This window comes from Antrostomus carolinensis, unplaced genomic scaffold, assembly GCF_000700745.2.
Source record: "Antrostomus carolinensis isolate BGI_N321 unplaced genomic scaffold, ASM70074v2 scaffold13918, whole genome shotgun sequence".
Taxonomy (NCBI): Eukaryota; Metazoa; Chordata; class Aves; order Caprimulgiformes; family Caprimulgidae; genus Antrostomus; species Antrostomus carolinensis.
The window spans coordinates 2,215-27,117 of record NW_010331043.1 but is presented as its reverse complement, the minus strand read 5'-3'; the positions used below and the strand labels follow the sequence as shown (position 1 = coordinate 27,117).

The 24,903-nt window shown below is 47.0% G+C and overlaps 2 protein-coding genes across 4 annotated transcripts in view; one reads left to right on the top strand and one right to left on the bottom strand.

Annotated features, from left to right (window-relative positions):
* The window catches only part of SEPTIN8 (septin-8), a 30,269-nt gene extending 7,763 nt beyond the window's left edge, over nucleotides 1-22,506 (top strand). The window contains exons 4-10 of one of the 3 annotated variants that reach the window (XM_029086253.1): nucleotides 2,544-2,705; nucleotides 4,425-4,521; nucleotides 5,503-5,671; nucleotides 5,939-6,071; nucleotides 6,837-7,027; nucleotides 20,999-21,279; nucleotides 22,394-22,506. In XM_029086253.1, coding sequence (XP_028942086.1) covers nucleotides 2,544-2,705; nucleotides 4,425-4,521; nucleotides 5,503-5,671; nucleotides 5,939-6,071; nucleotides 6,837-7,027; nucleotides 20,999-21,164 — 918 coding nt within the window. In that variant the 3' untranslated portion in view covers nucleotides 21,165-21,279; nucleotides 22,394-22,506. Of the gene's footprint in view, nucleotides 1-2,543; nucleotides 2,706-4,424; nucleotides 4,522-5,502; nucleotides 5,672-5,938; nucleotides 6,072-6,836; nucleotides 7,028-13,957; nucleotides 14,013-20,998; nucleotides 21,280-22,393 lie in introns of those variants that run through there. The other 2 variants (XM_029086254.1, XM_029086255.1) reach the window with 2 other exon arrangements.
* LOC104528943 (cyclin-I) overlaps nucleotides 22,155-24,903 on the bottom strand; it is a 3,668-nt gene continuing 919 nt past the window's right edge. Inside the window, exons 2-4 of the mRNA XM_010173101.1 lie at nucleotides 24,584-24,718; nucleotides 23,497-23,571; nucleotides 22,155-22,455 (exon numbers count right to left, since the gene is read on the bottom strand). Coding sequence (XP_010171403.1) covers nucleotides 22,255-22,455; nucleotides 23,497-23,571; nucleotides 24,584-24,718 — 411 coding nt within the window. The 3' untranslated portion in view covers nucleotides 22,155-22,254. The remainder of the gene's footprint in view (nucleotides 22,456-23,496; nucleotides 23,572-24,583; nucleotides 24,719-24,903) is intronic.

Genomic DNA, 24,903 nt, shown 5'->3' with positions numbered 1-24,903 from the left:
TGGCGGTTGATTACTAGAAATACGACAACTTGTTAAAAATCTTTTGGGCTTTGAGCTCTGTGGCAGCAGGTGCTGACTGAATTGCCTTTTCAAAGCATGAGGAACCTGGTTGGAGGGAACTTGAACCATCCTTGGTTTGTACCTTCTTTGTGGACTGCTGGGACAGCAGCTGTGAGCACAGAGCCGCTGGGAAAGCCAGACCACGCTCCAGGCTCTGCACCTCCTGCCTCGCTGTAAGCAGGGCTGAGCTGGTGCTTTTTGGAAGAAGAGAAGGGAAATTGCTTAAACCAACTGAAAATGAAGTAAAATCAACTCTTGTGCTGGCTTGTCAGTGTGCCTGGCTGGATGGAGAGCATGAAACCCTTCCCACAGCAGCTCCCTGGCAGTGCCTTTCCCCTCGCAGGTACCGCAGCTGGTACGTGAGCCCTGAGCTGACCCTTTTTCTGTGCCATGTGGTGGATCCAAACCTTGGCTCTTTGCAGGTCAGTGAGGCACCCAGCTGTGGTCATGGTCCTTTTTTTACCTTTGTAATGAGGACATTGACCCGCTGAGGAGTGGAGTGAGCAGCAGAACTTGTTCTCTGTGGGTTTGTGGTCCTGGGTGAAGGAGGCTGGATCAGTGGCTGCGAAAAATAAGGAATTTATCCTCTCAGATAAAATTGCAATGAGCAACTTAAGACCGTTCTCTTCTGGAGTGAGGAAATGCTCTTGTGTTTACTGAGTGCTAAACCAGAGAGGAGAGAAAAAACAAGCAGTGTGGAAAAAACACTGAGCTACAAAGAGATCTTGAGCTGGGAAAGCAAGGTGGTTTGTTTTAATGGGCACCCGTTGGAGACCAAATGGCTGCTATGAATTTCTGCTCCGCAGGACAAAAAGTGTTGGCTGTTGGGAAATGTTAGATGGCAAATCCGACTTTCCCCTCATTTGCCTGAATTCTTGTATTTTACTGCTCTGAACTGGCCGCTGTTCAGACAGGGGGGGTTTGTTGTTGTTTGTTTAAGCAGCGGTTTGCAGTATCACACTTGGCTTTTCTGGGCATGGCAGCATTATCTAACAGAGGTTCCCGTGATAGATCCTGCCCCTCTGTAGCTCTCCCGAGCATGAGGAACCACATCCCTCCGGGAGGATGTAGGATATGGCCTTTATTTGCTCTCCATCTTGGTAGGTGCTGGGCATGGTGGGGGGATCTCCCCACCCTGCAGCTTGCGGGTGGCTTTGAAACCTGGGTTGATGAAGCTGCGTGATGTGTTGTGCTCAGTGACTGCTGATGTGAAACCAAAGCTGAGCAACAACAGCGTGAGAGCAAATCTGCTGTGGGCCACCCTGCACCTTTCCCAGGCCATCCGTGTGTGGATCCTCACGGAGGGGCTCAGGGATCCTCAGGGATCCTCACGGAGGGGCTCAGGGATCCTCACGGAGGGGCTCAGGGAGTCCCTGAGAAGGATCCACTGCTGCTGTGAAAGCATCTGAGGAGTCCCTGCTCTTTCTGCTTAAGTGTGGGAAGGCTTCACATCAGCTTGCTGCAGCGTTTCATCCTTGTACTTGTCTTCTAAAGCGGCTTGTCAGCACAGCCAGAGGTGGTGATAACTGGAGATGTGACAGTTATGCTGCCTCCTCTGCCTCCCTCAAGCTGTGTAACAAAACGCACAGGCAAGAGCAGAGGCTTTGATCTGCTCGTTGTGCATTTATCACAGAGTGTTTGGTTTATCTGGAAGTCTTGTAGGCAAATGAGTCTTGGAAAACTCTTCCCTCTAGTGTTCAGCTGGGCTCGTGCTGCAGCTCACATGCAAAACGTAGCACCTTTGTGGTTTTATGGAATGGAAAGCAGCCACCAGCGTAGGACCCAGGTCACCCCGTGGGCACCCACGCTCCCGGCAGAGCTGCTTCTCCAGCTGCTGCTCACCCGGTGTTTCACCAATTGACAGGGTTGGCAAAAAGGACACAGACACCAACGTAACACCAGAAACAAACTTACCTCACTCTGGTTTAAAACAGGGAAAAAAGATGAATAAGAGTTAAACAGGGGAATGCACCTAATCATTGCTGTAAAAGAGAAAGCAGGGTGAGTAAGAAAGATCCATCACCAATTGTCCAAGTACTGATCATCATCCAGATCCTGTACATCAGCTGGGAGCCCCGTCACAGCGAAGGATCTGGAGAGCCTTTCCCCAGCAATTGGGAGGTCCTACACAGTGTGTCCACTCGTAGGTGAGGTCTCCACCTTCGCTGGGAGAGAGTCCTGCTGTTATACAAACTCACAAACAAATTATGTAGAGAGAAAGGCACAGGAACATCTGGTGGGGAAGTTTCATTTCACACGGGTGCACCCCAGATCTGGCCAGGATCCAGGATGTGTCCAAGAAGCTGCTATTTTGGTATTCTGCACCTGGCTTTAGATTGCAGGAGAAGAAGTGTCACAGTCTCATTTCATGCTGATGTGACACAGGTTGGGAAGTTCACTCAAAAGTCAACTCTAATTTAAGGCTTATAATTTAAGCCTTTGTATATCACCTGGTTATTTTTCCTTCCTTCCTTCTGCTGTAGGTGAACATCATCCCAATTATTGCCAAAGCAGACACCATCTCCAAGAGCGAGTTGCACAAGTTCAAGATAAAGATCATGAGCGAGTTGGTCAGCAATGGTGTGCAGATCTATCAGTTCCCCACGGACGACGAAGCGGTCGCTGAGATCAACTCTGTGATGAACGTGAGTAACGCTGCTGGTCGCCTTGCCTCCAGAAGTTGTGACAAATTAACTTGTGGCACAAAAATGCATTTGAAGGGCAGGTTTCGTTGGGATTGTCCAGACACCAACTCTGTCTGAGAGTTCAGCTGTGGATCTGACAGATGCCCGAGGCTATTGCGGACAGAATTAATTAAGATGTGGCTCTTATTTAATCTGTGGGCTCTCTGGAGAAACTCTGCTCGGCTCTAAAATTTGTTTTATTGAATTTTTGAAGAACGCTTCGTTCAAAATTCATTCTCTCTGCTTTTAGGCTACTTCTCATTTGAGAAGGGAGAAACTTTGACTAAAAATTTTAGCGTAAAGATTTACGTTAGCCTTGCGACTTAAGGAGACTAAGCAGAGAAAACCCAATTTAAAATAAAGAAGACAAATTACTGAAGTCTATTTTGTCATTTTTGAAATTCAAAGCTACAGATCATGATACAGATTCAGATCGTGGCTGAAACATGTGCAAAACACTGGCAAGTTTCCTGTCTCTCGTATCACAGTGTAGCTATTTGCAGTAGAAACAGCTGAAAAGTTCCCATGTTAATTTTTAAAATAAAAAGTAGCTTTTTGTCAAAATGAACATCTTCCTGCAGAGCTGTTTCTGACAACTTTGTCTTTTCCTTCACCCCCTTCCCCCCCCTTTTTTTTTTTCTTTTTAAAAACTTTCAATAGCCAATTGATTTCTGGATCAACTAGCACATGTTTTCACTGTGACAGAGCTTTTTTGCTGAATTCATGAAAAAAATGGAGGATGCCCTCTTTTTAAAATAATTGCAAGTGGTGTGCATGGGGGATAAAAACAGGAGCTATGCTTGCATCTTTCCTCCCTTTTCTGCCTCCCTTTTCTGCCTCCCTTTTCTGCCTCCCTTTTCTGCCTCCCTTTTCTGCCTCCCTTTTCTGCCTCCCTTTTATGCCTCCCTTTTTTGCCTCCCTTTTCTGCCTCCCTTTTCTGCCTCCCTTTTCTGCCTCCCTTTTCTGCCTCCCTTTTCTGCCTCCCTTTTCTGCCTCCCTTTTCTGCCTCCCTTTTCTGCCTCCCTTTTCTGCCTCCCTTTTCTGCCTCCCTTTTCTGCCTCCCTTTTCTGCCTCCCCATGGAAATAATTCTGGCCACTTCTCTACCAATTCCACACTTCTGGAATCCTTTTCCTCCTAAATGTGAAGGATTTTGTCAACTTCATCCTACCGAAGCTCCTGCTCCACAGCTCCTCTCCTGCAATTCTTGAGGCAGGTCCCCTGTTTCCTTGTTGTTCTTGGTGCTTTTCAGACTTGGAGAGCAGCGAGCACATGTTGTATCCTGCACATGTCCCTTCCAGTGCCCACACACAAACTGCTGTGCCAAGGCTTGTTTACGGATGTCTTTGCTCGTGCCCTGCTCTTGGCATGTGGAAAAGCTGCAGGAACAACCTGACACATGGATCGAGGGAGATCAGTAACCATCGTGGTGTTCCTACAATATTTCCCCACCTAGTTCAGTCCAGCTGGCGTGTCTAGTAAGCTGTGCTACAGCCCTACACTGCTCTCAGTTCTAACGTCCCAGCTCATAGTAGAGACTGCTCTGAGTATTGGAGATTGGTGGCTTCAGAGGAAGGACTTTTTGAAGTGGATCCTGTGCCTGGGTGAGGGGATCTGATACTTGTGCTGATCTCTGAGGGGTTAGTCCATGCACTGAGTCCCTGGCTTTGGCTCTGTTTCAGGCTCATCTGCCCTTCGCTGTGGTTGGCAGCACGGAGGAGGTGAAAGTCGGGAACAAGCTGGTGAGAGCTCGGCAGTACCCGTGGGGAGTGGTGCAAGGTAAGGGGTGTGAGCTGGGCCCCCGCCACAGACCTCCCCTGTGCACACACATGCGCTGACACACGCTCCAGCTCTGCCCTCCCAACAGTCCCTGTGCACAAAGGTGCCCAGCAGAATGGTGCAGAAATGTCCTGGGCAGGTTCTGTGGATCAGCCAGTCTTTCCTTTGAACTCTGCAGTGGTTTCACTCCTTTGGCTGCAGCTAAACCCAGTCATTCTCTCACTCGTCCCCTGCACCACCCTCCAGGGAGTAGGGGAGAGAATTGGAAGGGTAAAAGTAAGAAAACTCATGGGTTGAGATAAAAACTATTTACTTATTGAAATAAAATGATAATAATAACAACAGTAAGAGTATACAGATGAGTGATGCCCAGTGCAGTTGCTCACCACCCGCCGAGCGATGCCCAGCCTGTCCCAGCCAGTGATCCCGGAGCACAGACAGTCCCCAAACCCAAACCACAATCCTGGGAGAGCCAGAGCCTGAGTGATCCCTGAGAGAATCCTCCTGGTCAACCCTGGTTGATGTCCTGCCCATCACGGGATAGGAGATGGAATATCTCATTGGCAGAACCAAATGCCAATTGGGTTTTTGGGGTTTTGCTAATTATTGCACTTCCCCCTCCCAGTCCTTTGCACTTGTGAACCAGCCAAACACGATGATCCAGCAGCAACTAATGACATCAGCACCTTATCAAAATTCTTCCCATAACAAATCCCACACTGAAACTAAAACACAGCTATTCTGGCTACTAAGAAGAAGATTAACCCTACCCTAGTGACACCAGGACAAATTCCCATTCCTACCAGCAAGTAGTAAAGGCCAGTGGGAATCCCTGCATCCGAGGGGCTGTGCTGTGCCCTGTGCAGGACAGCAGGTAGAGGTTTTTGGGAGAGGAGTCTCTGGAGTTAATGTGTACATGCATTTGTACTTCCCCACCGTGTGTGTGGTTTGCTGACTCCTCCCTTTGCTTCCATCAATCAGTTGAGAATGAAAGTCACTGTGACTTTGTGAAACTGCGGGAAATGCTGATTCGAGTCAACATGGAGGATCTTCGGGAGCAGACTCACACCCGCCACTACGAGCTGTACAGGAGGTGCAAACTGGAAGAGATGGGCTTCAAGGACACAGATCCAGACAACCAGCCCTTCAGGTGAGTAGCCTTCATGTCTAGCATCAATTTAGAGAAATAGTTTGGTACCCAAAAATGCCCCCCCCCCCCAAAAAAAAATGGGAGGTTTGTAGGTGGCATCTACAATGCTGGGCTGGAAAATACTGGCACTGGGTTTGAACTTTGCAGCTGACTTTGGCGTTCCCTTCCCTGCCTGTTTGTCTTTAAGCAATGCAGACAGCGTGGGTTTCCCCATTCCTAACTCAGTGGTGTGGAAAGAGTCTGGATTTTGTTTGCTTTCTTCCCCAGCCTTCAAGAAACATACGAGACCAAAAGGAAAGAGTTCTTGGGTGAGCTCCAGAAGAAAGAGGAAGAAATGAGACAAATGTTTGTTAACAAAGTCAAGGAGACGGAGGCAGAGCTGAAGGAGAAGGAGAGAGAGGTGGGTGTGCCAAAAACCTGTGAGAGGAGCCCAAAATACAGCCAAGCATAGGATCTGGGTCTGGGCAACGTATGGATCCTGGAAAGCACATGCAGCTTCTGAGCAGACCTCAGCAGCCAAAGCACACACACACACATGCACACCTTCCCCACTCAGAGGAGGGGACATGGGGTAATGTTTTCAAAACAGCATCCCTGGTTTGGGTGCTCCAGAAACAGCAAAGACTGCTGTGTGTCCTGTGCTGTGTGTAGGAGACTCGGCTGCTGCTCGGAGACTGAAGGGTGATGCAGGGTGTTTTAATGAGCATCTATGTCATGTAGACTTCACCCCCAGAGTCTCACTGGAGAGCAGAGTACAGGGTTGCAGTCTCCCACATTGCTGGTGTGAGGCCACGGGCAGCTGCCATGACTGGGGAGGAAATAAATGGACCATCTTCAAAACCAGTGAGGAATGAACGAGTCCACGATGCCCACAGCCCCGCTGCAGGCTGAGCTGAGATCCTCAGAGCACTTACCCAAGGCTCCCGCTTCCTCCCAGTTTGATTTGTGGTGACAGGCAGAGCTGCCTTTATTGTGTCCCCACTGCTTTTGGTGACGAGGCTGTGATTGCCCGGAGGTCAGCTCTGCCAAGGGGCTTGCACAGGGACACGGGCTACCGTAGCTCCCCAGCCGGTGGGTGGGTGGATGTGGGGTGGTGGGAATTCCAGGGGAGCACAGCCTGATGGTGTGGCTGGATGTGATGCTCAGAGGATCTGTCTCCTACCAGCTGCATGAGAAATTTGAGCACTTAAAAAGGATACACCAGGAAGAGAAAAGGAAGGTGGAGGAGAAGAGGAGGGAGCTGGAGGAAGAGATGAACGCCTTCAACAGGCGGAAAGTAGCGGTGGAGACTTTGCAGTCCCAATCCTTGCAGGCTACCTCACAGCAGCCACTGAAGAAGGACAAAGACAAGAAAAAGTAAGTGACTGAACTCGAGTCTTTCTCCTCTGCTGCTGGGAAGCTGGGTTGTCTGCTCAGATGCTTTAATGTTTGGTCAGTTGTTTAGACAGCAAATGGGAAAGGGGATTTTGGAATCCTAATTCCTACCTTTCTGCCTCTTTGCTTAAAGTGGAGGAGAGACGGGGTCCTCCTGTGCCTGGGCACTGCCCTGGGGAAGCCCTGATGGCTGGAGGTGGGAGGGATTTGCAGTCTGGGGACATTCACAGAATCCCAGAATGTCCTGGATTGGAAAAGCCATTGAAGTTCATCGAGTCCAACCATGAACCCAACACTGACAAGTCCCTGACTAACCCGTGTCCCTCAGCACTGTGTCTACACGACTCTTCAATCCCTCCAGGGATGGGGACTCCACCACTGCCCTGGGCAACCCCTTCCAATGCCTCAGAACCCTTGCAGCAAAGAAATTCTTCCTCACATCCCATCTCCACTGCCCTGGCCACAACTGGAGCCCATTTCCTCTTGTCCTGTCCCTTGGTCCTTGGTTGAACAGACCCACCCCCACCTCTCTCCACCCTCCTCCAAGGGACTTGCACAGAGCCAGAAGGTCTCCCCTCAGCCTCCTTTTCTCCAGGTTAATTCTGTAAAGGCTGAGTCCTGCAGGGTTGCCATTGCCTCTGTGACAGCCAGCTTAGTGATCCTGGGAGCCTCCTGCTCCTCGAGACGGGAAGGTCTCGATAAATAATAAACCAGCAGAGAGGAGCAGGGACAATCCTGACACAGGTGTCATGTCCTGCAGCTGTGGTCCCCTGTCATGCAGCACCTCACTGGGATCTGTAGCCTTGGGGCCCTCTTTGGAAAGTGTTCTTGCTGTATTTTTAGAGGCAGAGCTGTAATGAAGGAAACAGCATCTGAGAGTGAAGACTCGTTGGAATTTCATCAGGGCTCTGTGTGAAATAGGGCTCCGAGACACAGTTCTGCTTACAAGAAAGCTCTTTTCCCCTAAAGGCAGAATTCTTACCTTGCTGCAAGCTGATGGATCTGGCTGAAGCCAGGGCATGTAAATAATGCTCTTTGAGCTGCCTGCTTGTGTAATGATAGAGCAGGAGTGGGGCAAATGGGTTTAAGAAGGAAAGATCTGCGGGGGTGATCCTGCTTCCATTCAAACCAGTCTTCAAGGAGCACTGGCTGGGGAGCAAAACGAGGAGCGTGCCGTCGTGCAAGCTGCTCATTCTGTTACTCCCCCCATTTTTTTGTTACTTCCCCCTGGGTGAAGGAGCTGAAGAGTCTGAACAGTGTTCTGTCACATCCAGAGCAGGCTGTGGCAATGCTTTCTGAGCCTTTTGGTGATGACAAGACAAAAAGGCCATCGAGAGCAGCAATGCCCGAGCTTGCACTTGGCAGCACAATGTTCAGCTTCGCGCTGCTGATGAGATCTTGTGCTCTGTCATTTCTCTGCTGTGAACTGCAGCACTAGAGAAGCTCGTTCTGCCTGCTGACATGATAGTAACTTGTTTCTTCCTGTGGAAGGTGACAGTGTGTGTTATTTAATGTATTATTGGATGTATTTCCTTGGAATGTAAGTGTGTTGGTGTTAACACCAAAGCACTCTCTCCTGCCAGCATGTTCCTGGGCATGTCCCACCTCACACACAGAATCCAAACCAGTTTGTAAAACATCCTGCTGGAAACAGGCTTGAATCCAGCTAAACTCACCTATGAATGAGGGGCTGAATCCGGGGCAGCCTGGGGCCCAGCTCTGCTTTGGAGAAGGTGAGCAGCGCGCTGTGAACTCACGCGAGCGATGCTGGGGATGCTCCGGTGATGACGTGCTGTGCGCGCTGGCCAGGCAGAAACCCTGCAGCTTCCCTCTGCCCCTTCTGTCTGTGATAGAAATAGATTCTCTGTGCTTTGCTGGTTTTAGGCCACCTACAGACACGAGTCTGGCTGCCCTTCCTCTTCTGGGTGGCGATTAGAAACCGGCCGCGGTGAGAAGGCGGCAGCTCCGGCGGCGTATGAAGGAGCGAGGGTCACCCCCAGCCTGTGCTCCGTGCAGTGCTGGGGGGAGGGGGCTGTGTTCAGCTCCAGAGCATGGCTAGAGGAGTGCTCTGTCACCAGGAATAAAATTAATAAATTAGGGAGAGGAAGTGTTTTTTGGATTGGGTTTTGAGGTTGGGTGGTGTTTTTTGGTTCGTTTTTTGGGGTGTGGAGTTGTTTTTGGTTTTGTTTTTTCTTTTAAACCTGTGAGCTAGTGTAAAATGTGGTATTTCTGCTCTAGCAGGATGACAAAATTTGTAATCAGAGATGCAGACAAAGGTGCTTCCCCTTGTCCTTGCCAGTCACCTGTCTTCCCAGACCCCCTCTTCATCTGGGAAGCATCAGAAGGCTCCGGGGGGGTGTCTTGTGAAACCTGTGTGTCAGAGAGCACAGGAATGTCTTTGCTGCCTTTCTGACCCAGACCTCTCACCCCAACCAGGCTGAAAGGCAACTGGGGTTTGGGAAGCTGGTGGGCACCAGTGTCCCCACTGGGACCCATGTCCTGGCTTTATGGGCAAGATGTTGAGACCTTGCAGGAACTGGGAATATATGGTGAGCGTGGGGAGGGGGAACAGAGACAGGGATCTTGGGGAGGGGGCGGGTTTTTTTTCTTGTTTCAATTTCTAGGAGAGCTGGGTGAACCTTTTATCGCCTCCTGTTTCAACACAGCAGTTTTAGGAGCTTGAATAAGTAAAAAATGGAGGTGGCAGAATTGCAGGTGTCGAGGGGAAATAGAAGTGTTGGTGCTGAGGTTCTCCTGGTGCCAGGCAGGTCGTGCTCTGCTGGGGGGCTCAGCGTGTGCCAGGGGGTTGATCTCATCTCTGAGTCTCCAGATGCCCGAGCAGTGTTTGCCCTTTTCTTCTTTTTTTTTTTTTTTTTTGTTTTTAACATATTTCTTTTGTTTTTAACATATTTTGCTACATTTTGCTTTTGTTTAATTTTCATAACTTTAATTCATGCTTCTTTTTTTTTTTTTTTTATTGTTTTATTTCTTTCAGTTAATCACACACAGACTTTCAGGCCAAGAGTGGACTTGGTGCTTTCATGTGTTAAGTTGCTTGAGTTTCCCACCCTGTGACCCTTCTCATAACATTGTGTGAATGGACCAAAGTGAAAGAGAAAATGAGCATCTTCGGTGTCGCAGTGTAACGACTCGCTGGTGTCTGTGCAGAATTTACCAAGAGGTGTTAAGGAAGTAACCTTACCATGTACATTTTGTTAAACAAAGTCAACTAATCCCCTAAAGTAAGATGTTTTTTTTTCCTAAACCCAGTTGATTGAGTGTATAAAGTGACCGTAACTGTTTGTCTGAACTCATCTTACCCACCAGCTAAATACTGGCTTTCTATAATATATATATTTTTTTTTTTAATTGGCAAAGGTGACTGCTTGAGGCTCATCTACCTTCCCCTGTACAGGCACAAACGTGAGGACTGGTGTGAAGAATGCTGAAATGTTTATTTTTCTAACAAAATTCCTGATTGGAGTAAGTTTTTTAGAATGAGTAGAAAAACACAATGCTGAGACTTTTTTGCCCTGGGAATCTTAGTCTGAGTAATCGTCATTCCACTAATTATATATTTTAATCTTGAATTACTCTAAACACTTTCTACATCATTTATAATATATATATATCTATATATATATAAAGAGAGAGAGAGAGTGCTTAATAAAATTCATGGGACAATGTTTTGAATTTTCTTTACTGCTAAAGTAGAACATTTATATAGGAAGATTTTTCCTAAGAGTTTGTTGTATAATGTGGAACTACAGGATTTGTGTAACTTTTCACTTGTCATTTACCAATGTATTTTACTGTTGTGGAAAAAACTATTTAAGTGGTCATCTTTAGTTTTACTCTTTAACCTTAAACTTATTATGTGCCTACTAAGGAGAATGCCCTGATCTTGAGCTCTGCACTGTATTTATGCTGACAGGCTCTGTTCCTCTTAGAAGGTGCTTCCTTTAACACTCATCATGCCTAGAAATCACAGCCTTGTTTTCCTGGGCAACCGAGTTTAGAGGAATAATTAGGATCAGTATTATTTTTTCCCACTCAAACCGTTTTGTGATAAGGCAGGATGATAACTGAATAGGGACTCACCAGCTATGTTGTCACAGAAAAATAGTTGGACCCAGTTCCATCCCTCAGAAAACAGGCTGAAATAAAGCAAATATTTTATATTAACCCCCACATAGTGACTTCAGAGTTTATAAAAACACTGGCTGGCTAAGTGTTAGTTGTGCATTGAGTGTGTGCATTTTTATTTAGTTATTAATATTACAGGATTATTTTTTTCCTGAAAGACTTGTCTTTAAGTGGAGATGGCAGCAAATTCCTTATTGACTTGCAGATGGAGGTGCACGACCTCGTGTCTGAGCCGTGACAGGTCTGTCTGTTGGAGGGTCAAGTTTTGCTGGGTTGTGAGATGAGGTTCTTTCACTTGCACATCCCATTAAGCAGCTTTTTTAAATTATTATTTTTTTTCTCTAATTACATGCTCAGGTGTAAAACTTTTCATGTAGACATTGGCCTCTTATATGGATATAGTGAAAATCACGTCAGTGTTACTTGGTGTGTGTGAGAAAGAACCTCATGAAGATCTCGCAGGTACCTTCTCCAAGAGTAAAAACGATGGGCACTTGTTAGGAGTCTGCTGAAAGCTGGACATTTAATTTTTAAGGCTGTGCCTCCAGGTTAGATGTATTTTAAAGGGTAACTGCCAAACTTTAGGAGGGTTAATGTGTTTTTCTCAGAGAAACGTACGAAGAACCCAGCCTATCGTTACATGCTGGAGGACAATCCCAGCTCACGCTGACAACAGTCCAATCGTGTAGCAAATTAGGGGCAGGATTTTGATTTTTTTGTTTTTATTTTTATTATTTTTTTCTGCTAATGAGAGAAACTCTGGTGCACTAATTGCACGAACCAAGCAACGCTACTTGGTTCATTGTTTTGCTTCTCAAGGCTGAGATGAAGCAGCAGCTGATGCTGCCTGGCCGTCGCTTTTCCAGTCGATGGTTTTCTCCCCATCTCTGCTGCAGCCAGCAAGATCTGTGCAGATAATTCCTGTCTGTCATCAGAGATCAATTCTTTTTTTCCTAGAATGACAAGTAGTTACCAATAATAACAATGAAAGAGTTAAAATCCTTCAAATCCATGGGCATTGTGGAGGAATTTCCAGCTTTTTCTGATGAAGACATTCAGAATGTTTGTAACTCTGTTTTAATGATGATAATTATTATATATCCATTGACTTTATGTTGTGAGGGACGTAGCTTTTCCTCGTAGTGACTTGTTCTTTCGAGCAGTCAACATCATAATCTCCCCAACAGGATTCAGTTTGTTTTTTTTTTTCTCTTGTACTTGATTTTTCCTTGTGGCTGAGACAAGTTTAAGTACGTGGTAAATAGGATAGTTCTGCATCTTATTTTTATTTAACAAGTTACAAGTGCATGGTGATGCCAATCTCACTCCAGTCTGAAGATGTACATCTTGTAGGCTAGAAGTGAAAGGAAAACCCTTCAGAAATGACTGTAACTGTTTAATTACACATCTTCCAGCTGGTTTTTACATTAATGCTTAAAAGGTTGGTATTCATGGGAAAAAAAAAAATACCCATTTTTTTATCATTTAAACATTTACCATCATGTATGTTGTCTGCTTTCTAATTTAAAAAGTGTTTTGTGGGGCTGTAAGCTCTGTCTGGCTGTGGTGGGTGCCCCAGGGTGGAGATGGGGTGGTGGGCTCCGAGCACGTGGAGCTGCCATGGGGACCTGCCCAGGGTGGGGGTAACATCCTCACAGACCTGCTGCATCCCTTCGCTTTGTCATTCCAAATGTGTTGGGGTGGTTTTTCTGTTTGTTTGGGGGGGTTTTGTTTGTTGTTTTTTTTTTAACTTTCAGTTCTTTCTGCTCACTTTGTACTCTTTTTCTTTTATTAAATCTCACATGTATTTTGAGTTTTTGTGGTGTCATTTATTTAGCGGTGTATTTCCTGCATTATCCGGTGGATCTCTGTTGAAATGATAATGTGTCATGATTGACAGCTTACCAGTCACAGGATGTCTTATGACTACTGGGAACATTAAAAAAATAAATTAGCTAATTAATTAACAATTAGCTAATCATACAGTATGTGGAAAAGCACCTTATGTGTAATCTGGGGAGAAATTCAAAGGTATTAATTCAAATGCCATCCCTATTTGGGCACTTTGAGCTCAATCACTCCATCTCCTTTGTGGGATCTGGTGAGCGGGGGGCAGATCCACCAGCAGTTCTGTTGATGTAGTGATGCCCACAGAGGTGATTTAAGGGTGGGGTGAAAAGGGAGCAGAGCTGGAGGGTTTCCTGATGGACTTTCCAAAGCTCTCTGCTTTTTCTGGAGGAGCACATCCTACGCTTAGATCAAGACTGAAAAAAAGGCACAGCTTTAGTTTGGGGTTCTATTCTCAGAGGGAGCTGCTGAAGCTTTCCCTGTTCGTGGTGCCTGTGGTACGTGTGAGGTTATATCCAGTTAATTTGGGGTCTCTCTGGGTTTTATTTGGATTTGGACTGAGATTAGTGCTGCACTAAAGACCAAACCAACCAGTGGAGTTTGGCGGGTGCAGAGTGTTTGCTGAAGTGGTGCTTCTGGTGGGAGCTTTTTCTGCAGCTCCTGTTTCAAGAACAAAACCAAGCTGATCACACCTGGCTGCTTCTGAAATCTTCATAGGAACTGCTGCAGGAGCTGCTTTGTGTGAGACACCTCTGCCTTCTGCATTGAATACACAGCTTCAAAGGCAGAGGGCAGTTCTGGTCATCAGACGGGCTCTTGTTTGCGTCATACGAGGCAGGGATGTACTTTGACCTTTCATACTGTCTTAATGTCAATAACTGAAACTTAAACACTGATTCTCTTTTGTTCTTTCTGTAGCTTTTTTAGTCTTCCCAGCACGTGCTCCATAACATCAGGAAGATATGTTAATTAGAAGATTTATTAAGGCCAAAACATCTCATGCAGAAGAACTTAATTGGTGCTTTCACCTTTAAGCTTGCACAGAAGAGATTGTGTAGCAAGGACTAAGATGCCCCGTTATCTTCTGATTGGGAAAAAGTTTGCTCGATCAGGTTTCTTGATAAAGTTGCAATTTAAGATACTTGCCAACAGATCAATTGCTAATTAAAGCTGCTGCATAGCTCGCACTAAACCAAACCGCTCATCTCTGGGCGAGAGCAGTTAACACTGACCCAAGTGCCAGGGGGACGAGGGGCAGAGCTGGGGTAGCGCCAGGCGAGGCTCCGCTTGCTGCTTGAGCTGCTGCTGTCACGGGGTTTCTGTGTGTCCTCTCCTCAGTCTGCTTTGGGGGGAACTGGAGAACCTCCCAACATCCCTAACCGACCCGCCGGGTTCTCACCTTTCCTAGCAATAACTCTTCTGTGGAGCTTTTTTTTCTACAGACTTTTGGGTTTTTTAACCAAAATCCCCCACCCTTTATGTGTTGAGTTTTCCTAGGGCTGTGCTCGCGTGCCTCACACCTTAACCCCTTCCCAGAGCCCCCTGCCCACCTCCCCACGCGCTGCTTTGGGGATGGGTCACCCTGCCTGGCCAGTCCAGGCTCCAGCGTTTCCTACTGGGATGTGGGGGGTGAGGATGGAACCATTTTAAAGGACAAAGAAATGTTAAAGGTTAACGGAGGGGAAACGGTTTAAAGCTGGAGACTCGGTGTTCCTGGTTGTGAGTTCTGGGTTTGTAACAGGCTGATTTCCCTTTACACAAATACTTGTTTAAAAAGGGGAGAAAAAAAGGAGAAAAAGTGTGATATCTGTGCCCCAGCCTAACTTCACAGCCTTGGGAATGAACCTCAGGAATGACCTGCTTGTACCAAAGTTGGGTTTAATAAAAACAAAACTGACTTGTTTAACAAACATCTGTTAAAAACACCTTTTGTGTGTTAGTCACATTCACTGGCACAACAAAGCGCTGTGTCCACGTTCACAGCCCTCCCCGTTGTTCCAGTTTCCCTCTGTTAAGCCCGTTACCCTGGATACCTGCGTTGAAGGTGAGATGTCCCCTGCACACCCCATACGTCTGGGGCAGCTGCTGCCAGCAGCCTCCCTCCCCTTCTCCAGGCGGCTGCTGGTCCCGGCGCTGTGGGGCTGGGGGTCCTTGGTGGGAGGTGTGAAGGCAGCTTGTACCCCGTACCCCTGCCGTGTGCTACTGCTCCGTGTGGCCAGAGCAGGACAAGATCTGGCTGTGAAGAGAGGAGCCCGAGGAGGCTCCCACTGCGTCTCCATCACCACCCAAGAGCTTGTGGAGATGGAGAGGATGGTGCAGAGGTGCTGACTGACACCGAGCTCCAGCCCCCGGGCTGTTGTACGTGACAGTCACTGAAACCTGTGGATGTCCTTGGCATAAATTAGGGCTTGGAAATAAATCTCAGCGAGTAACAGGTATGTGGCCTGAAAATACCCTGAAAAGCGGGCAGACGGGGAGGTTCTGGAGACTCTGCCACTTGCAGGGGGCAGGGACTAAACCCCATGAGGAGTGAGTTCATCCCCCACGGCTCATCCCTTCCTGTGCCCGCTGCCAGGAGCGAGGCCCCACGGGCTGCAGTGGAAGTGGGACCAGGGGAGAAGCAGCCGGGTGACCAGGGCGTGTCTCGGGCTGTGGATTCAGAGCTGGAAGCCCGCTCGGGATGGCTCACTCTGTTCATGTCTGTCGTGCCCAGCACCAAGCAGGAGCAAAGCTGGAGCAGCGTGTGAGCGTCAGGCTGAGCTGAGCAGTGAATCGCCCTTTGCTGATTCTTTGATGCCTGTTTTAAACTTGCCCGTGTTCTCTTTTCAGGCAAACCCATCCAATTCCCTTGGCAAAACCTTAATCCGCTTTGGAGCTATTGTCAGGTTACATTCCCACATGGAGAGGTGAATTGGGAGTAAAAGCTTTTCTTTGTTGTTGGTTTTGGTTTGGTTTTTTTCCCCAAATTGCTCAGAAGATTTGATTCAGTTCTGTTTGCTGTGGCCACAGTTTGGTCACCCACAGGATTCACGTTGCACACCTTGCTGAGGAAGAACGAGAGGGAAGGAGCTGCCAGGACCTGCCAGGAGTTAACACATCGCCTGATCTCAGGGCACTTTTCTTCAGGGCACTTATGGAGCTGTGAGTACTGTGCCAATCGAATGGGAAACACCAAAGCCAATTAGGAACAAAACCAAACCAAACCCCAACAGCCTGGGTAGAGGCAACCCCACAAACGAGAGCTAAAGGCTTTATAGTGTCTGAAGGCACTTGGTGTTGGTGATGGCTCGAGGTGACCTCCTGGGTGCTCTGAAAGACCTTCCTGTGATCCGGTGCTGGTTTCTTTTAGTTGCTTCTCTGCATTTCTTAGCAGCAAATTTTGCCAGAAACCTGTAACGTGGCAAAACAACTCCTGTGTTACTCCTCCCTCTGCTGTTTTCTTACCTCTTGATCAGTTCTCGGACCGCAGAAGTTTGTTTATTTGTGCAGTGGTGTAAATGGACTCTTCTTCCCAGTCCTCACATGCCCACCATGAGTAGTGACTCCATGGGGTATATTGTCTGGAACACCCTGGTGAATGCTGGGCTGTGGCCAGGCAGCTCCATCCTCACGTGTGACAGTTCCTGGGTGACTTGTTGTAGCTGTGACACGTTTCCTTTTGACAGTGGCATATCAATGGGAGATGTGGCGGTGGCTGGGGGTGACGCCGAATGGCTTCGCTGTTTAATGTTTGGTTTATGTTTTGGTTCCAATTCAGAACCTGAGCATCTGTGTGCAGCAGTGGTGTCTGCCAGGAAACGTCCTGAAGGACAAAACCATTTGGTGGATCCTTTCTGTGGGGGATTTGAGATGTAATCACAGCTTTGCTTACAAGGGGGTGTTGGCTTCAGGCAGCTGGAAATCTGAAGTAAGGCAGGAGCAAAAGGAGTCTGGGTTTGAGAGGGTTCCTGGGCTGAGACCGCTGCAGGGGAAGGGATCCTGCCCTTCCTGACACAAACCCACCTTCGCTTCTCTGCTGAGGGCTGGAGCCCGGGACGGGAGCTGTGTGGTGCCCAGGGAGGGGGAGGAAGCAGCTTTCCTTACCAGGTCAAGATGAGGCACCGTAAGAGCTCTTTGAAAATACTCTGTAAATGTTTTCTGGAGTTTTGTATTCCCCAAAACAACAATCCTCCCCAAACCAGCCCTGAACACCTCAGATCTGTTGCCAGCACTCGCCAGCACATCCTCACCAGTACCTGGTGTGTAGCAAAATGCCAGTAAGAAGGGATTTGTGCAGCTCTTGCCATCCAATGCTGTTTCCCTGACAAGAACAATCCCATTGCCACAGCAGGTTCTTCCTGCAGTCCACAGCTCGCTCTTTAGGGCAGGAAGCTCCGTTCTTGATGACGGGAACGCAAAGGTAAGTGGCACTGTTCACCTGCTGAGCCCAAGCCAGAAATGTTTGCTCCTTTATCAGAACTCCAGCACTGGAGTCAGTGTGCAGAAGGGACCTGCACGGACAGAGAAGCAGCAGCGTGTCCTGGGAGAACAGGATTGACTGGTCCCATCCCAGTACGGCATCTTGCCCCCCAACTGGGAACGCAGGACCCTGGTGGGCCTTTCAGCAGCACTGACTTAATATTTTAGAATGAACCCCCCCATTAACATCTGCTTTTGAATGTTGGTCACACAGGTCTGCAGAGGTTTTGAAAAGCAGGTTTGTTCGTGGTTTTTAATGTGTCATCCAGTGTATGGGTGAGAAATTACACGGATGGGCTCAAAGCTGGGGGAGAAAACATGAGCTCTGGTGGCTGTGGTATAAAGTTACCACACGTTAATTACTACGTGGAGATTTTTTCTGCACCAGCAGCTGGTGAAGATGCTGAGATAGGGCAGAGGGATGGGAGGAAAGCAGAAGCAGACACACACCCCAGGGACCTGCAGGGACCTGTGTGGGCATCAGCTTTTGGCTGGACTCTTCAGGGAGAGCACACCGAGGACACACAGACCAAACTTTATATTTTATTTAATGAAAACTACAAAAGACAACTCGCCTCCTTCAAAAAGTCAGGCAGTCAGGTCACAGCTTGGGATAGAAAAGGAAAGTGCTGCACTGAGGGGAGGGAAGAGCCCTTCCATGAAATGAAAACCTTCCCTGTGGTACGTAGGCAGGATGAACAGGGAATGTATCCCCAGCTCGCCGCAGCGTGGGCACCTCGTAAACCTCGTCTGGTCTGAAACCGGGCACCGAGCCCTGCCCCTGCGGATCCCCGGCCAGGGCAGAGCCTCCCCTGCAGCACAGCATTCACAGTCTGCAGTAGCTTTGACTTGCCTCACGCGATCCCCTTTGGTTTCACCTCTGGTTCAAGTCACATCTGCTCACACGTGTCATTTGTGCCAAGTCTCCCATACGAAATGTTTCTTTCTGGAGCGCTCGGGCTCCGCTTTCTTTAGGGTTTAAAAAGAAAAGCCTGGCTCTCTCCCTGCACACACACAAAGCTCACTGTGTTCTCAGTGCCAGTCTGGCAAACGTAACGCTTCTCTGTGAACAGAGCTGCTCAGGACAGCAGGAACTCCTCTCCTACAAGGTAAGATGACAACCAAGGGAAGGAAGGGCAGAAAGTTTCTTCCCGCACTCCTGAGTGCTGCTGTTATTCAGCACGAGGGTCTTCTTGCTCCTGTCTCATCCCTGTCCCTGATTTATTTACCCCGTGTCATTACGTGAGACACCTGCTCAGCATTGAGCTGATGTCATCCCTGTTGAAACCCTCTCCTGTTCTGTGACAGGACTTGCAGGTGTGGTGGTGTAACTCATCCAGTACCTGGTGGTGTCTGGATTACACCTTCAAACTGGGATACAATCACCTGAAAATGCTGCCCAGGCTGTTTAAAACAAAACAAACAAACAAAAAAACCCAGCTAAAAAACCACGTATTTTAAAAGAATGTGTGAGGTGGGTTTATAAAAGTGCAACAGAGGTTGGAACTGACCTTTGCAGTTTGTAAAACTGCTTTGCTATGGAGATGAGCAGTTAATAAGAATAACGGGGAGGGGGACTAATTAAAGGCATTTTGTATTGTCCCATCTGGTAAGACAGAACAAATTTTAAAGCCCCTGAATGGCCCGTGCTGGGTGGGGAGGGCCCAAGGCAACGGTGATGGCAGAGAAGCAATTTCCCATGGTGTGTGGGAACTGGGCTTGGGTCCTTAATGGCTTAACCAGGAAGGAGCACAGACCTCAGACCCCAGGATTCCAGGATAAGGCCTTAAAAAAAAAACCCTGGAAGTTTGATTTTCAGTCTGGTTACTACTAAATGAAAACCCTGGTTCCACCTGAGAGCTCCTCTTGCAGAGCTAGCAGTGGCAGCTCCTGTTCGCTCTCCCGTGGGGCAAGTCAGATCAGCTCTAACGGGAACAACGGAGTGAGCTGGATGAAGGGCTCAGTCTGTCACACTTCATCACAGCTCTTATCAAAATAAACTCTGAGAGACGTGATTCTTGCTGGTGCAGCTTCTAGTCTTCTGCCAACTTGATCCCTGAGTTGTAGGATTGTGACCAAGTCCTTCCTCTCCCCAGTGTTCTGTGTTTCCATGATGTTAAAGCTGAGGGGTAGCACACACTGCTTAGGAAGGACGTAAAAAACCAGAAACATTTGGTCGTTATTCTCTGTAAAACACAGCAGTGCTTTTGCTCTGATGTGCTGGCTGTTCTGTCCACTGGGACCTACTGGTTCTGCAGTTGCTGTGTCCAAGGCAGTAATTCTCCACTAGTCCCTTTCCAGTGGCTGTAAGGGAGGACATGGACATGGGGAGCTGCCTTCTCCTGGCCTCAGCTGAGGGCAGGAGCCCCCCGAGTTCACCCTCCCACCAGTCGCTCCCCCATCCTCACGGTACAGGTGTCTGAATCCATCATAGTATTCATCTGTCTCCATGGTGCCATCAGGAGTTTGGGCTGTGGTAGGTGTGAAAGGTGCTGACACTGCCTGACTGCCAGCGACCTTCAGCCTGGCTTCATGGGAATCCTTCAGCCCGGGAGGGTGGTGGCAGGGCAGCCGTGCCTTGGGATGGCCCTGGATGGCTCGAGTGATGGGACAGAAAATATAAACAGCATTGGATGGCTGTGAGCACCTGAGCTCTTGATCCACAAGCTCTTTGCAGGGGATGAATTCAGTGCTGGGAACCTGGAAGGAAAGATGCAGATTTTGTGTGAAAGTTCCCTTAAAAGGACTCTCTCTCTCTCTCTCTCTCTCTCTGGCTGCTGCTCCTGTAACTCTGTGATCCGGGGGAGGGCAGGGACAGGCTGCACTGGATGCCTCAGTAGATGTGTATCAGCAATATGTGTGTTGGCCTTGATGCAAAATACTTATCCAGGAGCTCCTGAGCTACCACACAAAAGGTGGGCAAGTCCTCCCTCTTTTTAGGAGGTGGCAACATCCAGGAGGGAGACAGAAATTCAAGACCACAGGATGGGTTGATGGCAAGCTGGCAGGCTGGGTCTTTAGCCTTCTAGGTGTACTCTCTTAAAAGGCACGTGTTTATGAAACTGGAGAAAAGCTTTAAGGAAAAACAAACCAAGCTTGCCTTGAGTGTCTGTCCTTAGGAGACAAACTGATCACATTTTTAAAAGCAATGTAACTGTGCTCACAAGTTTTCACCGTGTTCAGCGGGAGGCTGGCGACACAGCGGGCAGGTTTGTAGGTGCTCCCAGATGCTCCCATTGGGGGAGGATCTCTCCTTGCTCAGGAGGAAGGGGCTATCTGTGGCCAAGGAATTTGGAAACCTCCCTTCCCTGCCCTCTCCACAGTCCCAGCCCTTAACTGCAGTCTTATTCCTTTCTGTTAGTGCTCAGCAAGGTCTGCAGCAAAGGCTGCTTCAGTGCAATACTGGTTGTGAACACACGTGTGCTTTATTAATTTATCAGTGTCCTGACCTCAAGGTTGGTGACCAAAGGCCATTTTGATTCCTACCTGTGCTTTTTTTAGCAGATCAGTAATAACAGGAAACCAATCAGGAGTCAGCCTCTCCAGCTCTAAGGTGATGATCACCAAAGCCAACGTGGAGCCCTTAAACTGCAATAGTTGGTGGCACGCCATACAGTGCTGTAGCTGTTTGGTCAAGAATGCAACGTGGCGGGAAGGATTCATCTGAGGCAGCTCATGTAGGAGATGGGGCCAGTTGGACATCACCATGGCATGGAACTGGAGAGAAGATAAAGTGTATATATATACATATATATATATATATTTAAAGAAAAAAAGCAGAGGTCAGTGAACTTTGTATGTTTTCATATGTTATCAACCAGAAGTACAGACTAATTCCATCTCATACCAGGAAACCTAAAGGGTTCTTCCCCTCCCTGCTTTTTTGGGTTTGTGTTTGTACTTGCCAACCATTGAACTGTTGGGTTTTTGGGTTTGTTTTGGTTTTTTGGGTTGTTTTGGGTTTTTTTTTTGAGCTTATAATGAATGTAAAAGGTGTGTTTTCCTAACGATTTCTGAAGTTTCTACGTTATCCAGATTGCTATCTAGGAGATTCACTTCAGGCCAGCAGATTACAAATAGAGTAAAAACCAATAAAAATAACCGCACTTTGAATTTACTGAGGAAACAAGCACCTAAAAAAGGCAGTTTTCACAATCAGCAGCCTAAAATGGCTTAATATTTGCACATAACCTTAAAAAAAAGGGATCCAGGATGTGTTTGTATCACATGATTTTTTGCCTTACTAGCACATGATCGTTTCTTGAAGACAAAGTTTAATTGTTTCTATCAAATGTTTAGTAACCGCAATGTGAACTAAGTGCCAGATCGGGGTAGTGTCATTGCCTAAACCAAGGGTGAATAATTAATGGGATGAAAAAAGATAGATGGTTTAAGAAAAAAAAGCTGTCTGTGAAATGTAGCAAAATTCTGACAGCTTTCTATGTACAGTATTAATAGAATGGAAATAGTTAGAAATATTTTTGCAGTGTGTATTTAAAAAAAAAAAAGGCGTATAATTGTGCATTATAAAAATCTTTTTAACGTCCATTTTAGTTGCCCTTTAAAGATGGGAGTGAAATTTTTGAGCAAAATTAAAAGTTTTAAATAATAGAAAATTTAAAAAATAAATTAAAAAAAAAAATCACTGTAACATTCTTCAAAAGACTTGGAGATAGCTAAGAACAGGTCGTTGTAGCTTGGGAAGGATGTGTGGGTGTGTGTATGTGTGTGCATCTGTGTTTTCTAGTCTTCTTTGATTAAGGAGCTGTTTCTTTAAAGAAAAAAAAAATTAAAAATTGCAAAAACTTAGTGCTTACAATGTTTAAGAAATCCATGGGTGTTGCTGTGTAAAGATCCCAGTGAAGCTTATCTAGTATGATTCTTTCCATTCTCAAGATCTCAGCTGGAGAGCGTTTACAACCACTCTGCACTGCAAGCATCCTCACCGATGGTATTACCTGTAAAAAAAAATATAAAAATTAAAAAAAAAAATAAAGAAAGAAGACAACAGCCCAGGCCATGCTGTGTGTGTTTCTCTGTACTGCAAAGGGCTCTGATAAGTTGATACCCATCCCCAAGTGCTCGTTCTGGAGCCCACTTTCCTCGGTAACTCCCATCCTCAGTGCAGCGGTGATCCAGGTTCCCTGCTACCAGTCTCGGTACTTTGTTCCTCTGACAAGGAGGAGGCTGTTTTACAGGGGCCTTCTGTGGTTGACTTGTTTCCTGTGGTCATTGACTCAGCTTCTCCTTTGTAGCTAAGAGGAAAAGGCGCCTAACCTCAGCGTGACACAGCCTAAGAAAAGCTGCGAAGAGCATTTCGGTGCAGAGGAGGCTGCACAGAGGAGACACGCGTGTCTGACTCCAACTCATGGGTTTCCTGTTCTTTTTCAAAACAGAATGAAGGAAAGAGGAGAAATGGAATCTGAAATGCTTTTAGCTCATGTTTGTACACGTCTGAACTTCTGCCATGAGAGATCATCCTGCGTAATCTCACACTTCTGTGGGCAGTTGCTGATTTTACCTGCTCACCTTGAGGTGCAGACCTGAGTCATTTCCTCACCAGGATCAGAAACCAGTTCTGACTCCAAGCAAACTCAGCTATTTTAAGCTTCCTCTGAAGAACCTCTGCTCTGTCTCACCTCCCTTACCCTCCTCTGATGCTGCGTGCACAACGCTGTGTGTGTGCAGCCTGATTGTCCCCTGCCCCAGACTAAGTTCTACTGTGAGCCATGGATGCTGAAGAGAGGAGAGAGGTTTAAAGGCAGGAGGAAGGAAACACAACCATTACATAAGCCAACCTAAGTCCTTCATCCATAAAGGTCACAATTCTTCCAAACAATGATGAAACAGGACTGAAAATGTTACTGTCACCCCCCCCAAGGACTCCTCGGGGTAAACAACGCTTCCTCTTTTATGCCCAAGGTGTTGAAAGACCTGGAAACACAAGCAACTTGAACACAAGAGCTGAGTTTGGTGTGTTTATAATTAAACATACAGACCTCGTCTTCTTCGTTGGTTTTTGCTGCAAGGACAAGGCAGGAAATTGCTATGCACTGAAGATATTTTAATTGGGCCTGAAGGGAGAAGAAGAAAACACTGATTAAAAAAGATAAGAGTCTTGGGGGAAATAATTGTCATTCTAAGACAGATGCATGAGTTTCAAACTCTCCTTTAAGTTACAGTTGCTTCTGAACTAGTATAGCTGCAGGAAGATGCATTTGAAGCTGGAGACAGAGCAAGGAAATCCAAAGTGAAACAAAATTTTTAATGATGTATCCCACAATTTTTAGACTGTGTAATGCCACGGTATTGACAATGCAATGTTATTCATCTTCTCAGCTGAGATATTAATTAATAAGCTGTTGCCAAATGCCAGCAGCGATCTAAATAGAACTGAGAGCTGCAGGGTTCAGTTCAACTCATCACTTTGCTGTTGCTTCAATGGCAGCAAATGTTGGCCCCTCGCTTGGGTTAAAAATAGTGCTTTCAAAACTAAACTATTAAAAGTGATAATGCAAATATGTTTTCTGTTTAGCAGAGACAACCAGATGATAATGAGTTCTTTGTACTTATAGAATCATAGAATGGTTTGGGTTGGAAGGAACCTTAAAGATCATCCAGTCCCAACCCCCCTGCCAGCAGCAGGAACCCCTTCCACTAGACCAGGTTGCTCAAAGCCTCATCCAACCTGGCCTTCAACACTTCCAGGGAGGAGCAGCCACAGCTTCTCTGGCCAACCTGGGCCAGTGTCTGACCACCCTCACAGTGAAGAACTTCTTCCTAATATCTCATCTAAACCTCCCCTATCACAGGGTTTGGACTAGAGATCATACAAACACTTCTACTGAGGACTGTAAATCAGTGGAACCTCATCAAACACTCAAGTTCATCTATATAAATATAAATAATATAAAAATAAATATAAATAGAAATATCTATGCTTAAAAGCCTTCCCCAGCAAAGACTGTGACTGCTCCCTAAGGCTGCTACCAAACACAGTCCCTGCTTTGTGTATAAACTGATGCCACACTCCTGACATCCCCTGGCAGCAGTTGAGCCAGGAAAAAGCTGAGAGAGATGCTCTACCTTCACCGATGCCAATAGCCGGTTAAAGATGCTGGTAGCCAAGGCAAATGTTTCAGGGTGAAACTGGAACTGAGAGCTTATTTCTGCAATCCAGAGAACTGCTTTCTTGTAACAGGACAGAGAGATATCTGTGCCCTGAGGGGAAGGAAAACAGAAGAAAAATACAGTTAGCGCTTTGATGATTTTGTTAACGTATCTCCAAAGGAAGACTGCAATCATTCTAAGTGTTCTAATTAACATTTCACATGTCTGGAGGCTCAGAAAGAAGAAAATTGTTGGTTGTGTCTACAGAGTGAGGGCAAGGGCAGATGTCAGAGCAG